Here is a 19,723-nt window from a genome sequence, read left to right as displayed (position 1 = left end):
ATATTTACCCAACCCACCGGCAAAACCTCATACCATCAAATTTTTAAATGCAATTAAATACAAATTACTGTGCAATTGCATTTACATTGTCTTTTTTGAGGTATAATGTTTAAAGAAGTTTGTTTGCTCTTTAGTTTATTATACTGTTGTGCTTTTGTCCCCCAAAATTTTACAGAGAAACTGGGCAATCTCTATTTTTTTATTATTACTATTATTTCGTTACGTGTCCAGAAATCCAACAGATTTTGTTTGTTTGTATGTTTTTTTTTCTTCAAGCATTAAATTATCTTCTATTGTTGGATAAATAAAAATATATATTTCCACTCACTTCAAACGTTGTTCATTGTGACTGTGTAGAAAAGAAGTGCAATTGTATAAAGTAACTGCATAATTTCTGTACGTCGTTTGAAGTCTTCAATGAATTGTATTTACTCCTTTTTACCACTGGATGGTGGTGTTTTGTCACGCTTTGTTAGAAAACTATTTCCTGGAAATCTATTTTTTTTTTACAGGTTTTGTTAATTTTGTTCTAAAAATAGGTATAATAGATGACGTAATGCTCACATTCCTTCTTGAAGGATATCTACTGTGCATCTATCTCTCTAAATTACGCTTGTAAGAGTCATTATGAGAATTATCTGTTCAAAATCTTTATTTAGACTTTTTGGGGGATATATGTGTGTTCTTTATTCCATGTTTAAAATAAATAAATAGAAGAGAAGATTCTGGGATGGTCCCATTTCATTTCGTTTTCAGATATTACCAATTCATAATGCATAGTTTATTAGACAAGATAAACATGTTCAATTCATAAATCAATATAATAGAATCCAAATATAAGCAAATTAAAACCCGTTCATCCCAATTCAGTCCTAGTTATATTACAGTGCAGTCAAATTCAGTTTATGATGCTAAATAAAAAAGAAAAACATTTATCTATCCAGAAAATTCCATATTCCAGTGTTGGATTGAAGTTCTGGAAAGTTGTGTAAAAGTAAGTCAATAAAAAGAATTGAAGGATTATTGAACTGGTGTAATATTAACAGCTGCACACAAATCAGTCAAAAACACTCAGCAATTAAAAATAATTAGCATAAAATAGACAAATCAGTATTCAAAACTTCATTTATCCAACAAAAAAGCAAACAAAAAACATTTGAGAGTGAGGATCAAGAGCAGGAAGCACACGAGGCACCGAGTGTGAATGCCTCTAACAATACTCTCTGAGGGCAAATTTGACAAAGCAAAACATTTAAAACTTTTTGTATTAATATTTTTTTAATTTTTTGTCTTTAAATCAACGTTAAATCATGAGTTTACTTTCTCTCAAACCAAAATCGCTGCCCATTCAGTTCTGTGACAAACATGTTTTTCATCTGTTTAAAGTTGTACATTCTGAACATTGCTGGTAGTTTGTATTACATATAAAGATTTAGATAATATAAGCCTGGTGTTGTTATTTTAAGTTCAATATCAAGGTTTTTTTTTTTTTTTTTTTACTTAACATTTCCAGTTCTGGTTTACAAATTTCTCTAAGTAGTCCAGAACGGCTCGACCTTTGACCCTTGTGGTGTTAATCCTGCTCCATACCAGTTGACAAACATGCACGCTCCTCTTGACTGACCCCAGACCAGCACTGGTTCTCTTTCAGTGTTGTGAATAATTGTGGTCTGCCTTGCAGCATGGATACACCCACTGGGGAATCTAAATATATCCAACTAGATGTCTCTGAAGAGCTCCGGCATGTAGATGATATACCTACACTGGAAATCCACACCTTACTGCATTACTTTCCAGATCCATTGTGCGCTTGAATGTTGCTGACACTCCCTAAATGCTCTTCCAAAGGTGAACTCTTGCAACCCTCTTATCTAAACCAGCATTTAAATGAGGTTTAACACCGTGTTATCGTTAAGTCATTGTGTCTGCTGCTGTTTGCAACCTGTAACAGTTTGGAGAAAGAGCGACAGAAACTGAAGTGAAAAGTGACGACAAAGAATTGCAAAGGGCAACAAACTGTCATGTTGATGTCTTGTAAAAGCTGTTTAAGCAACAAATCATTGGATTACCAGTGTTTCGCTAAGGTTTCAGAACAAATTCCCAAGTTTCCTGTTTTCTCTTCCCAGCACATGTCACAGGGTGAGTGAAGATAAAACCCAGCTGCTTTTCGTATTCATTTCAGGCAGCACTTGCCATCCCCTTTTTAACTGCAGCTGGCCTTTAAGTCTCAGTTCTCAAATCATCAAGGGCTTTTCTGAAACTAAACAGTTTAAAAACTGCAGCTGCTTATGTCTGGCAACATTAACACATTTAAGAGTACGGCCTATTTATTTGCTGTGTTTAAGACCAGAAAAAAGTTAACGCAGCTAAGACTGGACAGGTTGTCCCGCAAGCCCACAAAGCAGCCCCAGAGGTAGACTGTGACACTGTTGTGTCCTCTACCAGCAGTAATCTGATTTTTACTCAAAGATGGTATTGTATTGCACTCAGTGCTGTGGATAACCCCTCTCCCTCCTCCTCGTTTGCCCTCCAGAACGAGACAAGAGTCAGTCTGTTTTTTCTTTTTTTTCCTCCTCCATGTTTTAGCTCACTTGTCCTTTAGGAAAATGTTTTGTACCCTTTGACCCTGCACTGTGACCTTTTAAACTCAATCGTGCTATACCTACAGAGTGCTCTGTAGACAGTTTAAGGTAAGTAATTATATGTCAGGTCTGCAACTGTGGCGCCAATGTAGAACAGTAGATGCAATGCAAATTATAAGGAAGTGAATAGACAGCTTTAGAAATCCCCACAGATCTAAATTTCCCGCTACTCAAATAAAAAAGTATTTATACTACTTGATCTTTCTCACTTTTTTTTTTACATTTAAACCACAAACTTTATTTATTCTACTTAGGTTTCATGTGATCGTGTTGGTGAAGCAGAAGGAAAACGTTGCACGGTGTCGAAGATGCTTTCACAAGGGAAATAATAAAAATGTGTGATGTGCATTGCATTCATCCCCTTTGACTCTGTCTCCCTTAAATAAAATCTAATAAAACCAGTCAATAATGTTTAAACCAAGGGCTACAGCAGACATGCTCAGCCAATCATCCTGTATAGTGAGAATATGACACAATCGCAAACCTGCCAAGGCACAGCTGTCCATCTGTAGTGACAGGCTGGACCATGAAAGCCATAACAAATCAACCAGAGGAGCCACAGAGATCCGTTCCACTCAAGTGAGACGATACCAAATATGTTAGGCTTGTTTGCATACAAGAAAATTTTTTAGGGGAATACTAAAATTCCACAATAATGTTGCTAATGTTTGCTCTCCTTTATCTGCTCTCATGAGTAAACTGCTCTACACACAGACCACGATGCAAGTGATAGTCCTATGACGCAAACATAAAATAACAGATGAAGTTGGAAAGAGAAAATTTCGAGATAAGGCCTGATATTATTAATGCATTAATCTGAATGTATGCTGTTTAGCACATATTGCCCTTATTACAGTACTCCATTCTATCTGAATAAAAGAAGACTGCTATCATGTTTTATTTCTAAAGCCAACTCTGTTGTCAATATTGCCAATAATGTCGATAATTAAGGTAGCTAGGTCTGTAGCTGGTGAATTTATTTATATATTTGGCATTTTTAAACTAACTACATGTTACTAAGCTGAAATGAGTAGCCAGAGGTTGCATGCCTCTTGCTTCGTACTTCCTCTGTAGTTCCAAAGAGCCGATGGTGTAGAAATTTCAGGTAATTTCATCCTGTTCTCAGATCTGCTCTACATTTAATACAGTTAGTAAAGTGAGATAAGAAGGAGGTAAATTCTACAGCATGGGCAATAACACTGGTTAGAACTTGCAGCTTGTACAGTTCAGTTGACTGAAGATTTACTTCTAATCCAGCGATTTTAAGTGTTTAAGCAAGAGGCAGCTGGACTTCTGTTTTTCGTCTGAGATGTTTCCAGTGACATTCAAAAAGTTTCTTCACTTCAGATCTTGTGTAAGGAATCCTGGCCTCATAAATCATCGATTGGGTAATCACACAACTTGACCCCTCTTCACCTCTCTCCATCCTGTTAGGTGTTTGAGTCGTTGCTTGTGAGATGTTTGCTAATGAGACTCACGTGTTTCAGTTTCATGTTTCAAGGTGTGAATGGTTGTGAAACCACCTGAGGAGAAGAATAGAAGATGCATTCAAGATAATTCAAATAACCAGAGGACACATATTTGTTTCTTTTTTTTCTTTCTTTCTTTTTAGTTTTACAAAAATGGCATCTATCAAACCATTTTCTTTTTGTTTATTCTTTCAAACATTTAAAACAGTTATGTCCTGGAAGACTGGAAATTTTACCACTGAGCTGGACTTGTGTCCTATTGACAGTCCTTTTGGGGTTTGGTAGCTGCTGTTTGATTGACAGGATGTTCTGGTGTGACCTGCTTCTCTTGGGTGCAGGTCAGTTTGTACTCACCAGATGCAATTGCTAATATGAAGTTGATTCATTTAAGGTAAGATTTTTATTCTAGTAAATTACATTTATCAGCAGCAGGTCATTCGAGTTGTTTTGGTTTGTTGCCTTTTTAATGAGGGGCTTAATGTTGACACAGTTGCCATGCAGCAGTAAGGTCCTCCAATCCTCACAGCCCTAAGAAACTTACTTTTTCGTTCAATGATGGCTGTAAATAGGTATCAATTTAATTCGATGTTTTGGAGCAGTTTTTACTCAGGTTGTTTTTTTTTTTCAAGAATATAATGTCCCTTATAATAAATAGCAAGTAGTAAAAATATATTTTACAGATAGTTTTCACAGTTAAATGCAGCGTTTTCAATTAAAGTTAAACAATGTCGGTATTTTGTATGCACAATCCACGGTAATGTTTAAGTGAAGTACATTTTTGTTTGTTTCTCAGCAGCAGCAGGCAGCAGCAGCGTCACACCGTCTCCTCCTGCGCCCTCCCCCCCGGCCTGTTGATATCACAGCCCGGAGAGTTTTGAATTCAGTCTGTGGTCCCAGCCGCCGCCGCCGCCGCCGCCATGCTGTTGAGCTGAGAGACAGCGACGAACCAAACTTTTATTTCTCCAAGCTGTTGCCGCGTTTTGTCTTCAGTAAAAGGGACGCCTTCCACACAGTGAGTACCAGTTTCTTGTGCCGTACCGAAGAAGCTTAAGTCTATGAAGGTGTAGTTTGGTAAAGTACCACAGAGTTTTCTTTCCAGAAATTGCCCATGTACCGCACTGCATCGTGCTGCCGCGGAGTTCTCAGCTGCACTTGTTACGCGCTCTCGCCCAAACTTCCAACAGAGGCTCAAAGAGAGAAAAATGGCACTTTATTTATATTATGTGTTTCTTGTTTTGCGGAAACTTTCACCACTAATTTCCCGTGGTTAAAAAACCCCCCACACACACACAATAATTTGTAACGAAATAAACATGTTAAGAGAGCGCTTTTTGTGGTCACTCCCCTTGAAACGCAAATAACGTCAGAATAAATCACCCATTTAAAGATTAAACATCTCCTTCACCTTCAAAAATGCCACTCTGCCACCCAGAGGTCATTCAGGGGTTCTTACCCTTGGCATGCATAAATCAAGGGTGCTCTTTCATTGCAATAACAAAAGCCCATTTACTGACAGCGCTGAAGCCCAGCCACATAACCACAGTTTATTTGAAGGGCTAGGATGGCGTCTCAGATACCATCACGAAAAGAAATGCATGAAAAGCACACTGTTTTGTCTCAGTGTGTTTATTTCCAACTTTTCAGCTTCATTTCAGTGAGACTGGAGCATATTTGTGGGTCTAGCTGTGAACGTCTCACCTGGACGCTTATCTCATCTGAGTAGTAATAGTTTATTGAGCTGCTTTCAGTCTCATTTGCTGTTTGTTTTTGGTTGGTGTGACATTATATTTATGCTTTTGCTTCCTTTTGACATTTTTACAGTGAAGCTCAAGTTGTCATAATAGCTTTGCCTTAGTTCTGTTTTGATTGTAGAATGAAGCATATTATTATTACAGTGTTACAGAAACATTCTGGTCAAGATTGATTTGTCTTGACCAGGCTTTTTTGCCAAATTTCTGGCTTTCTGACGTCCTGATTCAAATTATGGCTGATGCCTTTGTATTTTTCTGCAAAATGCCAACCTTAACATTCTTCATCAGGCATGGGTACAGCTTTTAAAATTCAATTTTAGGAAATGAGTTTATCACAAGTCATGATATCTTGATAAGGACAATAACTTTGTCACGTTGGGCTAACTTGGCATGAATAATTTATTAACCCTTAATAAATGCATTATTTGAAAAACAGTTTTATACCACTCAAATGATCTTTGTCAGAAACATTGTGTGTAACAAAAATGCACTCTGGGGTGTCAAAAACTTTTTACCACGCACTTCGACTATTTTATCAATTTGCAGATTTTGCATAACTTTTGCTGCTTTCATACTCTCTCAAAAGCTAGTAAAATGTCTGAAACGGTTAAAAGCTCCTCTCTAGAGCTTCAAAGCACCTCCTGTATAGTACAGTACTGGCTTACTTTACATCTCATGACCGATTATGAATATTTCAACATTTGAACATGACAGATATGATGATTTCTCCCTTAAATACAGCAGTTGTTTCTTCTAAACCCCTGTTCCCCCATGTTTGTTGTTGGTGCCATTTACTGCCCCGCCTCGCTGTCATCTTCACTCATCGTTTCGCCAGAATCCATCGGCGCTGACATGCCCCTCCCTTTTGAGCTCAATAACTAATTCTTCTGCCTCGTTGGCCCTGATTCCACAGGTCCTCAGTTGGGTCACGTCAGACATAGGGGCAGAAACCTGGATCTTGTCAATCTGACGGGCTGGCTGGCAGTCGAGCGAGCCAGAGTCATGTCAGGCGGACCCTAAGGCGGGGAGTGGCGGGCGGTAGGGGGGGTTCGAAGAGCCAGCCAGAACAGGATATTGCTGTGTGATCATTCACCAGCAGCAGACAAATCATTAAACCCTGGGCTGCATGCCGATGAGCGGTTCAGGCGTTTCTATCTGTCACTTAAACTTCCTCCTCAGGGTAGAGTTTATGTTGTAAGCTTCTTGCTGTTTTGGCAGGTTTCAGATTTTCTGTTATGATGATAGCCAGTTGTGTGTGGACTTTGTTGGTTAAGCAGATTTTAATCATTTACAGTTGTAAACAACTTTTTTTTGTCTTTCTCGGTCCGTTGCTTTCACATGTACAGAAAGTGCTCGGTGTAACTGAATTTGGCATGGTTTTATCTGAACTGTCACTTGACCTGTTTTTTTGTTGTTGCTTTTTTAACGGGTGGATTCATTGCATATGAAACATGTCATTTTAATGCATTTCTTCTCGATTTGTTTGAATACTGTTGCAGAAAAACTAAGTACAGATTGAACCCATAAAATTCAAGAGTATGGATTAACTCAGAACAGTCTGCATGAAATCACAAACAGGCTGACCTATCTTCATAGTTCTCATTTGAAATGAATGCAGATTGCAGGCGGTCTCACTGAATGCCTTCTTTTAGATCTGAACTTTGTGCAAAAATGACTTTTTTTTTTATGTGAGCATTTATTTGCTTGGATGCCTGCTTTAAGTCTTGGGCCAAGCTCTGGCCGTTTGTCAGACTTTCACTCTTTTTACAAACTGGGTGCATTAAAATCTGCACTGGCTGGAGGAGATCCAGCTCAAGTGGAGAGCACATACCACGTTCAGGTTCCAAATGCAATTTGCCGATCTAAAAAGGCCTTTGGTGTAGAGATGTCACGGCTCCTTGCATGCCAGCTCTGAGAGATTTTTGGACCCCTAATGGGTTTGAGGGTGAACACTATCCATTCATGCCACATGCATTCCTTTTAGTTGTTTTCCAGTCGCAGGACTGGGTGAATTGCCTGCAAATCACCTGATCTTGATCTGCTGTTGTAGCCATCAGTTTAGAAAAGGTGCCATCTGTGACGGAGATGCCATAGAATTGTTAATGGCAGATTCTTTTTTCTTCTTAACGTAACTAATACAGACTGTAACCTGAAAGATGAAAGAGCTCATATTCACAGTGATGGTTTCTTTTAGATATCAGGTTAAGGAAAAAAGGGGGGGGGAGACTTTGATTGTCTTGATCCTGGAGGCATCCAGTCAGTCAGTGCTGCTTTGATGTGAAAAGTGTGCTAGATTTCAGACTTTTTGGGCAACCCCCCACCCCACCTCCATTTCAAAGCCACAGACCTCCCCTGCCACACCCATCCACTGTACCCCAGCACCCTCAGGCTGGAGTAATCTCACACTGGCAAAGACGGCAGCATCTGGCTGCATATCAGCTGCAGACATGTGGCATGCGAAGGCACTTGGAGTTAACATAGCGCATTCCAAAGATATCTCAGCAAAACTGCCTCACCATTTACTGTGGGTTTTAAAAAGAAGGTAAATGCTGGATGTTTAGCTTTGCTGGTCGTTTGGTGCTAAATGAAAGAACATTACTTGCTTGTGATTATTAAGAGGAAGTTAAATGGTTGATGGTTTTTAAAACTTCTTCTTGCTCTGATCAATTTTCTTGTCCCTGCTGAAGCTGCTGCTGCTATGTTTTGCCTTGGAAAGGGCGTGTACAGTAAGATATGCGTCTAGGCCTGTTGCAATAAGCAAAAGAAAATCAATTACTTCCATGATGAAATAAAGTGAGCTCAATTTCCATTTCCATCTACCAGAAACTGGAAGACTAAAGTCTTCAGTCTGGTGCACTGGTCTCATCCAGCACCCCCATCTCCCCCCTCTTTTTTGAAGGACAATTTTGTTTACAGAGACACCATGATTCCTTTTATTTATACATATTTTTATATTTATGCAATTAGCATAGTAATACTCGATAATGGTCTTAAAACAACATCGCTTTCATCTCAATTTATCGTGCAGGATGTGCGTCATGCCGCAGTAAAAGTGAAGAAAGAGCATTCCTTGGCTTTCATTGACCCAAACCAGTGTGCAAATTGCTAGAAGGTGCATGCAGTAATCAGATTACTGAAAACTCCAGGAAATCTGTGAACGTTCCCAAGATGTTACACTGCACAGCTTTAGAGTGATACTGCTGAGAGCGCAGTAAGCTCCCCGATCTGTTGCTGCAGGGCCGCTGACAGCTTACTTGGATGTTTTGAAAAGGCTCCCAGTGTTGTGTTGCTGAGAGCAGAGAGCTGGAAGGGAATGGATGGGGAGGTGGGGAGCGCGGTCTACATACAGTACATTCTGTTGTTATTGGAGCGCGTCGTTATCACAGCTAACCGGTGGAGGTGTTTTTCTGTTGGATTTTCTGTTAAATATTTGAGTATGATTTGCACAGGGGGGGGGACGTTTGGGAAACAGATTTCCAATTTTCTTCTTTATTTTCCTGTTGATCCTGCTAGTTGGATTTGCACATAAGGAAGGTTGAGCAAAACGAAAGCACCGCCTCAACCTGCTGTCCCTTTTCACTCAGTCGTAGGAGAGACCAATATGTCCCCTCAACAATGGCCACACTCCCACAGACACAAGACCCTAACCTCGGGCCCCCTCCCCCTCCTCCTTCTTGCCCCGGTACCCCAATTTCCCCCTCCCCCTCCTCCTTGTCAATTGTGCGCCTTTCCAGAGGCGTGATCCGTGCGCCGTCGCTCTCCGATGCTGAGCAGTGACATGGGGATCGGAAAGCTTTCCTTGCTTCTGTCACGCTCTCAGGTAGCAGGCGCATGAATAAAATGCATCTGGAAGGCATAAACTATGTCTCAGCCATACGTAGCATCGTGGATTTATGACGCTGAAGCCAGATAGAGATTAGGGAGTGTTAGGGGGAGAACCTGAGAGAAGATTTACCGGCGACTGTAAAGGGAGAAGGTGCTCACATGTTTTGATTATGTTATTTATTTATTTTTTTTTTTTGTGCAAGCAAAGAGCTGGTTTCCCTCATTTTGCAAGATGTTTTCACTGACCAAATGGTAAGATTCAGCTCGAGCCCATGCCTTGTCGACACGGTTGAACGTTATGACTGATGGGAGTGTTGACACCTTTTTCTTTTCTTCTGCAGAATATGGATGGATGCCGTGTCTTTTAGATTTGCTTTGTGCAGTGTGGGATCTGTGCAGCATGGTGCATGCTATTTTTATCCAAATATCATATGAGAAGTAAATAATTTAGCGTTGTTAGGTTGCAGGTTTTTGGAAGGCAGCGATGGGAAGTGCACAGTGGTGTTTTTCAGAGGAGAGGTACAGAAAGTCAAAGCCCTGGTGATTTTTCTGTTTTTATGCCTACATTTTTTTTACATGCTTTGTTCTAGAGGAAGTCCAAATGTCATCTTCGTTCCACAAGTTGCTGCTGTCAACCTGGACACTGAGAGACTTGTTTGTGAGCGGTGGGTGCAGGTAGAGAAGCGTGCCATTTTTTTTTTTACATCAAAGATCTAGCTGTAAGCAGCTCACCGTCTCAGCTGCACGTATAGGGGAGACCACTTTTTCCACAGTGTTTGCAAGAGCTAGTTTATTCTTTTGACCACATTAAGTCTTTTACAGCTGCATTCTGTTTTGAAAGTTTTTCTTGCATGCAGCATTTAATTTTTCCAGCGTAAAAACGAGACCTGCTCTTATTATTGCCACAGCATAGGTTACCACATCACAACTGTCAGTTAAAAAAAAATCTACATCTTGTTAATCTAGATTTGTTGTATTAGTTTATTCTTTTGTGCTTTGAGATGCTTCTGATTCCTGCATCTTTCCTTATTGATTACATTTCCGCTGGTGCTGAATTGCCAGAGGAAATTACCTCTAAATTGATTGCTGTAATTACTTGGAAATGCACAGCTAATGCTTGACAGTCCTGAAGATGGATGTGCTAATGAGCAGAAAAAAGAGAGGAATCATTGACAAATTCTTTTAAGCTGTGCGTTTTAGACAAGAAGGTAGGAATTGTGAGAGTGAAATGTATCCCCTGAAGACAAATACTGGCTGCTGCTGCTGCTGCTGCTGCTGCTGCTGCTGCTGCTGCTGCTGCTGCTGCTGCTGCTGCTGCTTGACCCGTCTGGCTTTGGGGTGGGGTCGAGACCCTGCTTTCACTTGTCTGGTCACCTCGTCTTATCTGGGCTTGGTTGTGAATTGGTATTTAAAATTTATCAGCTTAAGTACCTAAATCCCGCACTGGCTGGTCAGTCTGTCAACACATTGCATCGTCTAATCTATTAAATCTATGTGCTACTGCTGTAAGCTTTTAAAGGCAGATAAAATAATAGCAGGTTTGGAGTTTGCACATAATCCAGTTAGGCAGGGTAAGATCAGTCAGTTAAATATAATAGAAAACAATATAAATTCCTTCATGTAAGGGAATTTCTATTCAGTAAAATTGACTAGTGGTAATTAACGTCAGACCATGATTAAACTCTCAGAAAGCAAAGCAAAACACATCTGTAAGCTATACAAAGTCTTCTTGCTAGCTGGTGGATTTCTTGGTGCGCTCTATTTGTGGAAGCTAGCTGGCTGGTGGGCTGCTCCAGTAACTATGGTGACGGTGTCCCCAGTAAGCCTCGGAGCAACCCCCTGCTTTGCACGTCTGATTTGTGAAAGAAGTGATGCATGTCTGCAAAGTAGAGACTCGGACAGTGACCTTTTCCTTCTGTTTTCTTTCTCATGCTGTAGTCTCCACACTCCAACCCCGGCTCACATGCACACGCACGCACAAATACACACATAGTTAAACAACCCTCCAGCTACTGCAAGTAAGATAACCAAAGTTTTGGGAGGGTCGTCAGTGTTTTGGTAGATTTCTTTAAGAACATTCAGTGATTCTATCACCGAATATTGCGATTAAATTAACCATTTTCCAGATCCTCTTCATTCTTTTCCATCATATGACAAATATATAAGCTTAGTATGGGATCTAAGGGCATTTGGAGACCATCCAGCTGTATATATTATTGTCATGCACAATAAGAATGCATTGTACTTAAAATATGATACCCTATCAAATATTGCATCCAAATATGTGTGGATGGAATATTGCTGTCATTAATATTGCAATTACAATTGTGATTCAGTATGTTGCAGCCCTAACCACTGCAAAATCCTCCTTGTTATTGAGCAGAGATAAAAAAAAAAATAATCTATTGTTATGCTTTAAACAAGTCAGTAATTTACTATAGCATTGACGAGATTCCCACATGTGAACAATTAAATACGAGATACGATGGCTTACAATTGGAGAGAGTGATGCAGCTCTGCATTAAAGCAAAGGCATAAGGGTTCCAAAGGCAACGTTTTGATTCGTCTTCATCTTGTTTTCTGATTAGCGCAGCTAAAATAAACATTTCTAAATCCAGCATGTTCTGTGACGGATGGGTTGAAAGTTCAGAAGGATCAAATCCAGACCCTTTGCTGTTCTCTATTCAGCCTTTCTGTTATCTCATAATGTCCCACTTCCTTTGCAGAAAATGTCTGCAGAAAATAGTTTAAAAAAAAAAAAAAAAAAAAACTACTTTAATCTTTTTCAAAATTCAGAGCCGAGTCTTTGTCACTTAGTACAGACTTCCTCAGTAAATTGTGTTTCAAAAGTACAAACTAATCACTCAGCTATTGAGCTTTCAATAACCAGAAAACGATATCTGCAATTTTAGTTGCCAACTAACCAATCAGGCTAAACAAATTAAAAATAAATGAAAAATGTGTGAATCCTGATCATTAGCCATTTTGTCTTGTTGCATCACCAGTTATTAATCTTATTACAGAGAGCGAACATGTAGATTACCAATCCAGTATTTGAATGGTATAATAAATATTTTTTAAGCTGTTACAGTTATTGTCTATAAACTCAAAGGCAATCAATCTGCAGCTGTACCTTTGTTTTAAATACATTTCTGGAACGGGAAAAAATGTTTTCTTTTGAAAAATCAAATTTTGTGAATTATTTTTCTTGTCTCTTGAACTAAAAAAATATTTTTTTTGCTTCTTGGTTTTTTTTGTTCTGCACATAGATGCCTTTTAGTTGGATTATATTATTTAAAGTATCGGACTGACTCAGCATTGGCCAACATCCACTTTTAGATAACGCAAAAAGAAAACTGAAGGAGGAAAAATTTAGATTAGAGCATCCTTACTCATAACCCAGGATCAAATTTTGTGAATTATGAATTACGAGGCATATTTAACAGTTTTTGTCTCTTTCTCGGGTTTATAAAGACATTTATAACTATTTAATCTTATTTGTATGTAATATTTCATAGTGTATTCTAATCGTTTGTTTTACAGATCTAGGTGCTGAGCCTCACTCACCCGTTTCCATCTGTGTGAAGAAAAGTGCAAAGAAGATTTAATGAATCAGTATTCGCTAGCCGACGCTATGTCCGACAAGTAAGTTTGTCTCTTCCATGAAGTTTTTGAGTGTCATACCTTTTTTTTTTTTCTTTCTTTCTTTTTTTAACCGAATGCTTGTTTGAATATAAAGGACGAGGAGGATGCAGCCTGCGGTTGCTCTTCTCATTGTTTCCCCATGTTGGATGTGAAGAAGGGTTCGCTTTGCACAGAGAGAAGTGTGTTGTTGTGGTGGGGGGCTGGTATAAAGACAGTCTTGTGTTGCCCCTGAAGACATATGACATTTGCATCAGGGCTGATTTGCATTCCTGTTCAGTGTGTTGGTATGTTGCTGCTACGTTTAGCTGCTCTTTATTTTCCTGACAAAATAACACGGCTACTGGGTTTTGAGGCTTTTCCATCCCAGCTCTTCCTCCTAAAACTTCTTTGTACTCTCTTTTTTTGTGGCTCACCTCTTTATCTACGTTCTTTTGGATCAAATCTCTTTCTGCTTTCTGTCTCCTTTTTTTTTTGTTTCTTTTGTAAGCTCTGCCTCTTTGTATCTCAGTCCAGTGTTCCTGACTTTGACCTGTAGACCAAGAAGAATTGGAGTGCAGTAAGCAAAATAATCTGACGTCAGCATTCATAATAAGCGGAATAAGTGGTGCAGGCCGGTCAGCTGAATGGGGTGAATCCAAGCAAAACAAAGACTTTTGCTTTTCCCAGTTAAACAGTTTCAGTGTTTGCAGACGGTTTATGTCATGAGTACATATTCCCTTATGTAGAAATAGGTCAGTATTTGAGTGCACTGCCCACCGTCCATCATCTACCCACTTATTGCTAATGCACCTGTTCACCCCTTTGAGGGCGGAAATATAAAAAGGCGGTGGGTTGGTTAGTCGGCTTTTCTATGAAACAAGCCTCAGGGTGCCTTCTTTGCATCCAGTTATGTCAGCATAAGATACACCACATCTCTTTGAGCAGAAGAATGCAACATCTCCCCAGAGGGGGATTAATCCTGAAAATTAAAAAAAAAAAAAAAAAAAAAAAAAAACTATGCCTCATAAGCTATTCTTTTCATGTGTTCGTACTCAGGAATTCATTCCTTCATTCATTCTAATGCAGCAGAACAAAGAAAACGATCTTTGCAGAGAGTGTAATTTTAAAACCAGATGCATAAAATTGATGCAATTATGGGATCCGTGATGCTTTTTAAGTGAGAGATGACAAACGTTGACAACTTTCTTTGCTGGATCAAAAGTATCCAAGCAACCAAAAGATGGTGCCTCTTGTGGAGGGGGTGTTGTTATTGTGTGCTGGAAGGATTGTTTGAGTGAGGAGAATGATAAATGTTGTGCTAGAAGGAAGTAAGGGGAAAAGTTGGAGGACGCTGCCCCCCGACAGCGACCGAGAACAAAGCCCCCCTCGATGTGGGACTACTCGGGATTTATACAAAGGCAGAAGAAGATTGCTACTTATTTTCTCTTCAACACACACTCGCATGACCCTCAGCCTTTCTTTCTCCCTGCGCCTCAGTCATCAGCAAACATTTACACTTTGTGGGGTATCAGTGGACGTCCCATGAGAAATGTAAATCCCACTTGGTATTCCCAGATACAAGCTAACATGTGGACACGTCTAACAAGTGGAATAGTGCGTCTCTAATGATTTTTTTTTTATCTCATTTGAATCCTACAGACTTTCCATGAGAGCATAAAGTGGGAAATGTAGGAAATATGCAATTACATAGAAACTGGGGGTAATTTAAACTAGCTGTACCCAATCCAAACAAATAATTTTATTTTTTTTTGCCATATGAAGGCGTCCACCACACATTTGCAAGTTAAACAACAATAGCAAAAATCAAATATAGATGTCCAAAATTATTGGAAAAAATGTATATTGCATGTAGGGGCCGTTGCCTTAATTTCCTTTAAATATGAGACATTTAAGGAACAACGCAGATCTATTTTCAGTCATTTCTTTGTGCATTTTTTTCTGGTTATTATTATTATTATTATTATTATTATTATTATTATTATTATTATTATTATTATTATTATTATGTTCCACATTTTTGTTTATTCCCAGAAATTCCTCTTGGAAATTTCCAAAGTTAACTGTGAAGTTCTGCTAAAAGAACCCAATTACTGTAAAAGAGGGTACTTCAAAACACTTTGTTTCCAAACATATATTACTTTTTATTTTATTTTATTTATCTTTTTCATATTTGAAACTTCTATTTAAGAAATTGGCCATTCTTCTTCTTCTGATGTTCTCCTGCATCAGTGGAAATGCACATTAAAGTTTGGCCTCCTGCTGTGCCTGGATGCGATGAGGAGGCAGGTTTCTAAAGCCAGCCGTTCTCCTCAGAGCCTGCTGGTGAGCATTCCTGATGTTTAATCTCAAGCCCTGGATAATCTTGTTAAAGACGCAGCCATGTGTGTCCACTCATCCTAAATTTGGATTAGCTGGAATTAACTTATTTGTCCTTTTTTGTTGTTGTTGTAAACAAGATTTACTCATAGGATTATAGAAGTATTTAATTTTAGAAGATGAATGACTAAACCAGACTCTTTATAATAAAGCGTAAAACTGCATTGTTAATCTTATTTCCAATTTATCTCAGGAGAGCAATTGTAGAATTAAAGTTATAATGGATAAAATTCAATATTACGTAAATCTAAAAACTATGCTATCATGTTTTGTGATATATCTCTAAAACTTTTTCACAAAGGAGAAGTCTTTGTCTGCTGGTCTGTTTATATATTTCTTTTCTTTGTGTGCTGGGAGGCTTTTGTATCAAAGCTTGTTTGATTTTTTTGTCTTCTGCTCTTTGAGTCTCACTTCCCTCGTCCACCTGTGCTGGTGTTTACTGACGGCCTTGTCAGAGACTTGGGATGTTTATAGTTCCACAGCAAGGAAGGCTGCTCAGGGTGTGTGTTTCTCTGAGAGGGCTAAAATAACAAACTGTCATAGAGATATGGGAGCACTTCCCAGCTGCCTACTCTGTTTTAATATGTCTGCTTTGCCTTTCTGCATCAGTCAAGGTCCTCAGTGTGTGCGTTCACGTCGGTCTCAGTACAACGTAACCCATTAAGAGCTTTTTAGAGGTGCAAACCTCTAAAAAAGCTCCGTCTTTCTTGTGAACACATCCTCAAATAACTGAAATCGTGTGTTGCGCTGAAGTGTTTAGTTTGCACTTCCAATCTGTGAGGGTCCTGAAGTGCAACCGTAGCCACCGTTTGTTCTGGTTTGAGAAGTTTTCAAAAGACCTTCTTTTCCCAGCTGTCATTCATCTCCACTCATCAATTAAAAACTATAGACTTGTGACATCTCCATTTCCTCTGTGTCACCCCTACGGACTGCCGTGTCACCAAGGGCGGTGTTTGCGGGGCGCTGCTCGTCTCGCACCCACACTTGTTGCCCCTCCGTAGCACATCCTGAATTGAGACATATGAAGGCGTGGTGTCATTAGGATTCGTGGCTGCATTGTAGAAACTTTAGATCAGCTGTCACACGGTTTTGTGGGAGCCAGGGGAATCTAGTTCAAAGTGCTTCCTGAAGATGTCGAGGGGGATGCACTCTTTGACCTGAGGCTCATCAATCTTTTGCATCTGTCAGCTTCTCCTACTGCTCTGTAGATGCTGTCTGGAGATGTTATGTGATGATTGTGCATATTGTATATTGGTGCGTTTTGTAAACATGCTTATATTGGTGCTTGCGTGATTATGTGAGCTTAGGGTGCGTTAACATAACTGGACTCCACAGAGACAGTTTTGAAGTTTCTATATTGATAAGATTCTTATAAAAGTGATAGGAAATAAAACTATTCCAAAAGGAGAAAGTTTTATTTTTCCCCGTTTCATGTGTCCAATTGAAGTTTCCAACTGGATTATCAAATTAGACTTTTTTAAAGTTGACTGAAAACTCACCAGCTCCGAGTCTGAAATCAGATTTGGCAGCAATGCTGAAAGTTTTAGCAGCTGCAGAAATACATTTTTATTTGAGCATGTCTTTCTTTCTTTCAAATACTATGTTCTACAGTGTTTTGTTTTTTTTATCAATTTTATAGATTGACATACTTCTGCATGACCCACTGGCACAGGTTATTCTCATTGTCTGTTCATTGTTTATCTTGCATACAAACCGGTGTCATTCCCAGCTTTAAGTTCAACCATCCATTGGAAGTGCAGTGCAGCAAAGGTTATCATTTTTGTTTGAACTCAACATTGAACTGCAATCAGCCCTAAACAATGTTGCCTACTTCATTAAACACAGGAAATACTCTTAGTAAACAGTTTTGATCTGTAAACCTGGGAGCACATCCAAGATAGATGGGGTCAGTAAAAATGCCAGTGTTGGTAGCAGTTTTTTGTGATTTATCCCTGCTTAACATAATCTGATTATTCTTTTATGCACCAAACTAGGGAAACCGGCTAATACAGATGATTCTGCATATTTGGGTTGATTTAGCTGACCTGATTTCAGTTGTGAAACTGTCGGCTCTTGTGACACGTTTTGGTTGGGTTTGAATTGTCTTGGTTATCATAATATAAGATCTCGCTGCACGTTGATAATGAATTGATTCTGCACATAGTCTCGGTGGAAAAAGTCCAGGCATTATATTTTTTCCACAGAGGACTGTGGGGAATAAAAGCTGATCTGCTGGAATAATGTTCTCAGCTTTGGTGTAGGGGTTTTCATTTTGCTCAGGGAAGCAGTCTAAATGAACAGACTGGAAACTGTTGTCAATAGAGGCCCAGCCATCTGTCACAATAGCAAGAGGATTTCTGAGGGCAAAAAAAAAAAAAAATCTTGTTTCCATGCACACAAGTGTTAGAACTGTCCAGCTGACTGCAAATTCCTCTGGAAGCATTCAGTCCTTTAAATTTCACTGCTGATGCACAACATTTTGAAAAAAACCTTTGCAATCAGCTATTGTTTCATTGGCAGTCTTCTTCAGCAAATTGCAAGTCCTTTTATCAGATAAAAAGTCAAACACATGATACAGATGTCACAGAGCCGATGTTCCTCTCAGATTGTTTGCCATTGCTTAGAAACGTGTTTTATTATTTGCAGAGTAGTTTGTATTCTTCTTTGGACGGTTAAATTTGGCATATTAATCAAAGTGTGGTGCGATTTAAGAGTTTTGATGTATAACACGTGTTCATCTGTTTTAACTACTGTATGTCCTGACAAACTAACCACACACTTCTAACCTTCTCCCCCTTTTAGGCATGCGCACAGTGACACATCACATAACTGTCTTGTCTGATCTGTGTGTCTTCTCGCCCTCCCTAGCCTGAGGATATTATAATTCTCTCCAGAGGAAGAGCGTCGCATCTTTTAGGAGCCACAGGTCAGAAACTCTACTCCTCTACCTCCTCTCTTCCTCCCTCACTCCATGTTTGCTGTGCAGACCGATACTGAGCTGCTTTGAGGCCCGCAAGCTTTAAAACAAGTGTTACCTGCTTAGCCAACCCACACTTACACCTGTTTTGACGTTTTGCTTGTTTTCTTTTATCCTTAACTTTTCCTGCATGACCACACCTGGGCGACCAAGCTGGGATTTGATTGTTTTTTTTGTTTTGTTTTGTTTTTTTTGTAACCTTTGTGCTTTTCCACCAATCATTCATGAAGCTACTCGCTCTTGCTTTTGGTATTTTCTTCACTTTAACTTGACGATTTCTTAAGTTTCTTGACCGTTTTTTTTTTTTTTTTTTGTGTACCTGATGGTGATTTTAATGAAAGGCTTTCTTGGCTGCCTTGCACTGGTGTTTTGGACAGCAAACTTTGCTCCTTGGCTCTGCTTTTATTTTCCTGAGCGACTGCTCTACACAGCAATTACTCAGTCATAGTCTAGCAACTGTAACTCTAGAGCTCTAAAGCTTTTCTCCAAATGCCAAAGTGCTACAGATATGGAGTAAGAAAAATAAGTTCATATATTTACTATATAGGCATAAGAGCATATTTATAAAATGACTGCATGTACTTTCTTCACCCTCAAGGTGACTTTAAGTTAAGTAACCTGATTATTGGACACAATATAGATATAAATTGAAAACATGCAAAACAACATGCCTTGGGTGTGGTTTTACGCTTTCAAAGAAACAAGTCAGCAGGAGGTAGAAGACAGTTGTCATTTCATTGTGTTAAACAATCAATACAGGATGTTGCTCAGCCCCATTTGATCATGAGAAGAGACTTTAAACACATGTTGGATGTTTTTTTTTCTGTCGTGGAACAATTGAAGGTGTAACAGGATGCACGTTTCATCCAAAGGCATCAGTCTGCACTTCTGTTTGCTTTTAAACTGCAGGCTGAAATGTAAAACAATCAATCATTTAAGAGTCTTAAAAGGTTTACGTGAAAAGGTTTCCTTTTTTATGACGCAATGGAGCTTCCGGAGAGCATAAAATGCAAAAAAAAAAAAAAAAAAAAAAAAAAA

At 39.1% G+C, this 19,723-nt stretch overlaps 1 protein-coding gene across 7 annotated transcripts in view; it reads left to right on the top strand.

The window, feature by feature from the left end:
- Positions 1-4,992: 4,992 nt before the first annotated feature.
- The window catches only part of sema4d (sema domain, immunoglobulin domain (Ig), transmembrane domain (TM) and short cytoplasmic domain, (semaphorin) 4D), a 43,935-nt gene continuing 29,204 nt past the window's right edge, over positions 4,993-19,723 (top strand). For 2 of the 7 annotated variants that reach the window (XM_015061163.1, XM_015061162.1), the window contains exons 1-2: positions 9,597-10,362; positions 13,231-13,332. In XM_015061163.1, coding sequence (XP_014916649.1) covers positions 13,295-13,332 — 38 coding nt within the window. In that variant the 5' untranslated portion in view covers positions 9,597-10,362; positions 13,231-13,294. Of the gene's footprint in view, positions 5,124-9,596; positions 10,363-13,230; positions 13,333-18,576; positions 18,635-19,723 lie in introns of those variants that run through there. The other 5 variants (XM_015061158.1, XM_015061161.1, XM_015061160.1 and 2 more) reach the window with 5 other exon arrangements.

Source organism: Poecilia latipinna, unplaced genomic scaffold (genome assembly GCF_001443285.1).
Source record: "Poecilia latipinna isolate Pla-1442-1.1 unplaced genomic scaffold, P_latipinna-1.0 Scaffold1786, whole genome shotgun sequence".
Lineage (NCBI taxonomy): Eukaryota > Metazoa > Chordata > Actinopteri > Cyprinodontiformes > Poeciliidae > Poecilia > Poecilia latipinna.
Note: the sequence above shows the minus strand (reverse complement) of the source record. Positions and strands in the feature narration are given on the sequence as shown.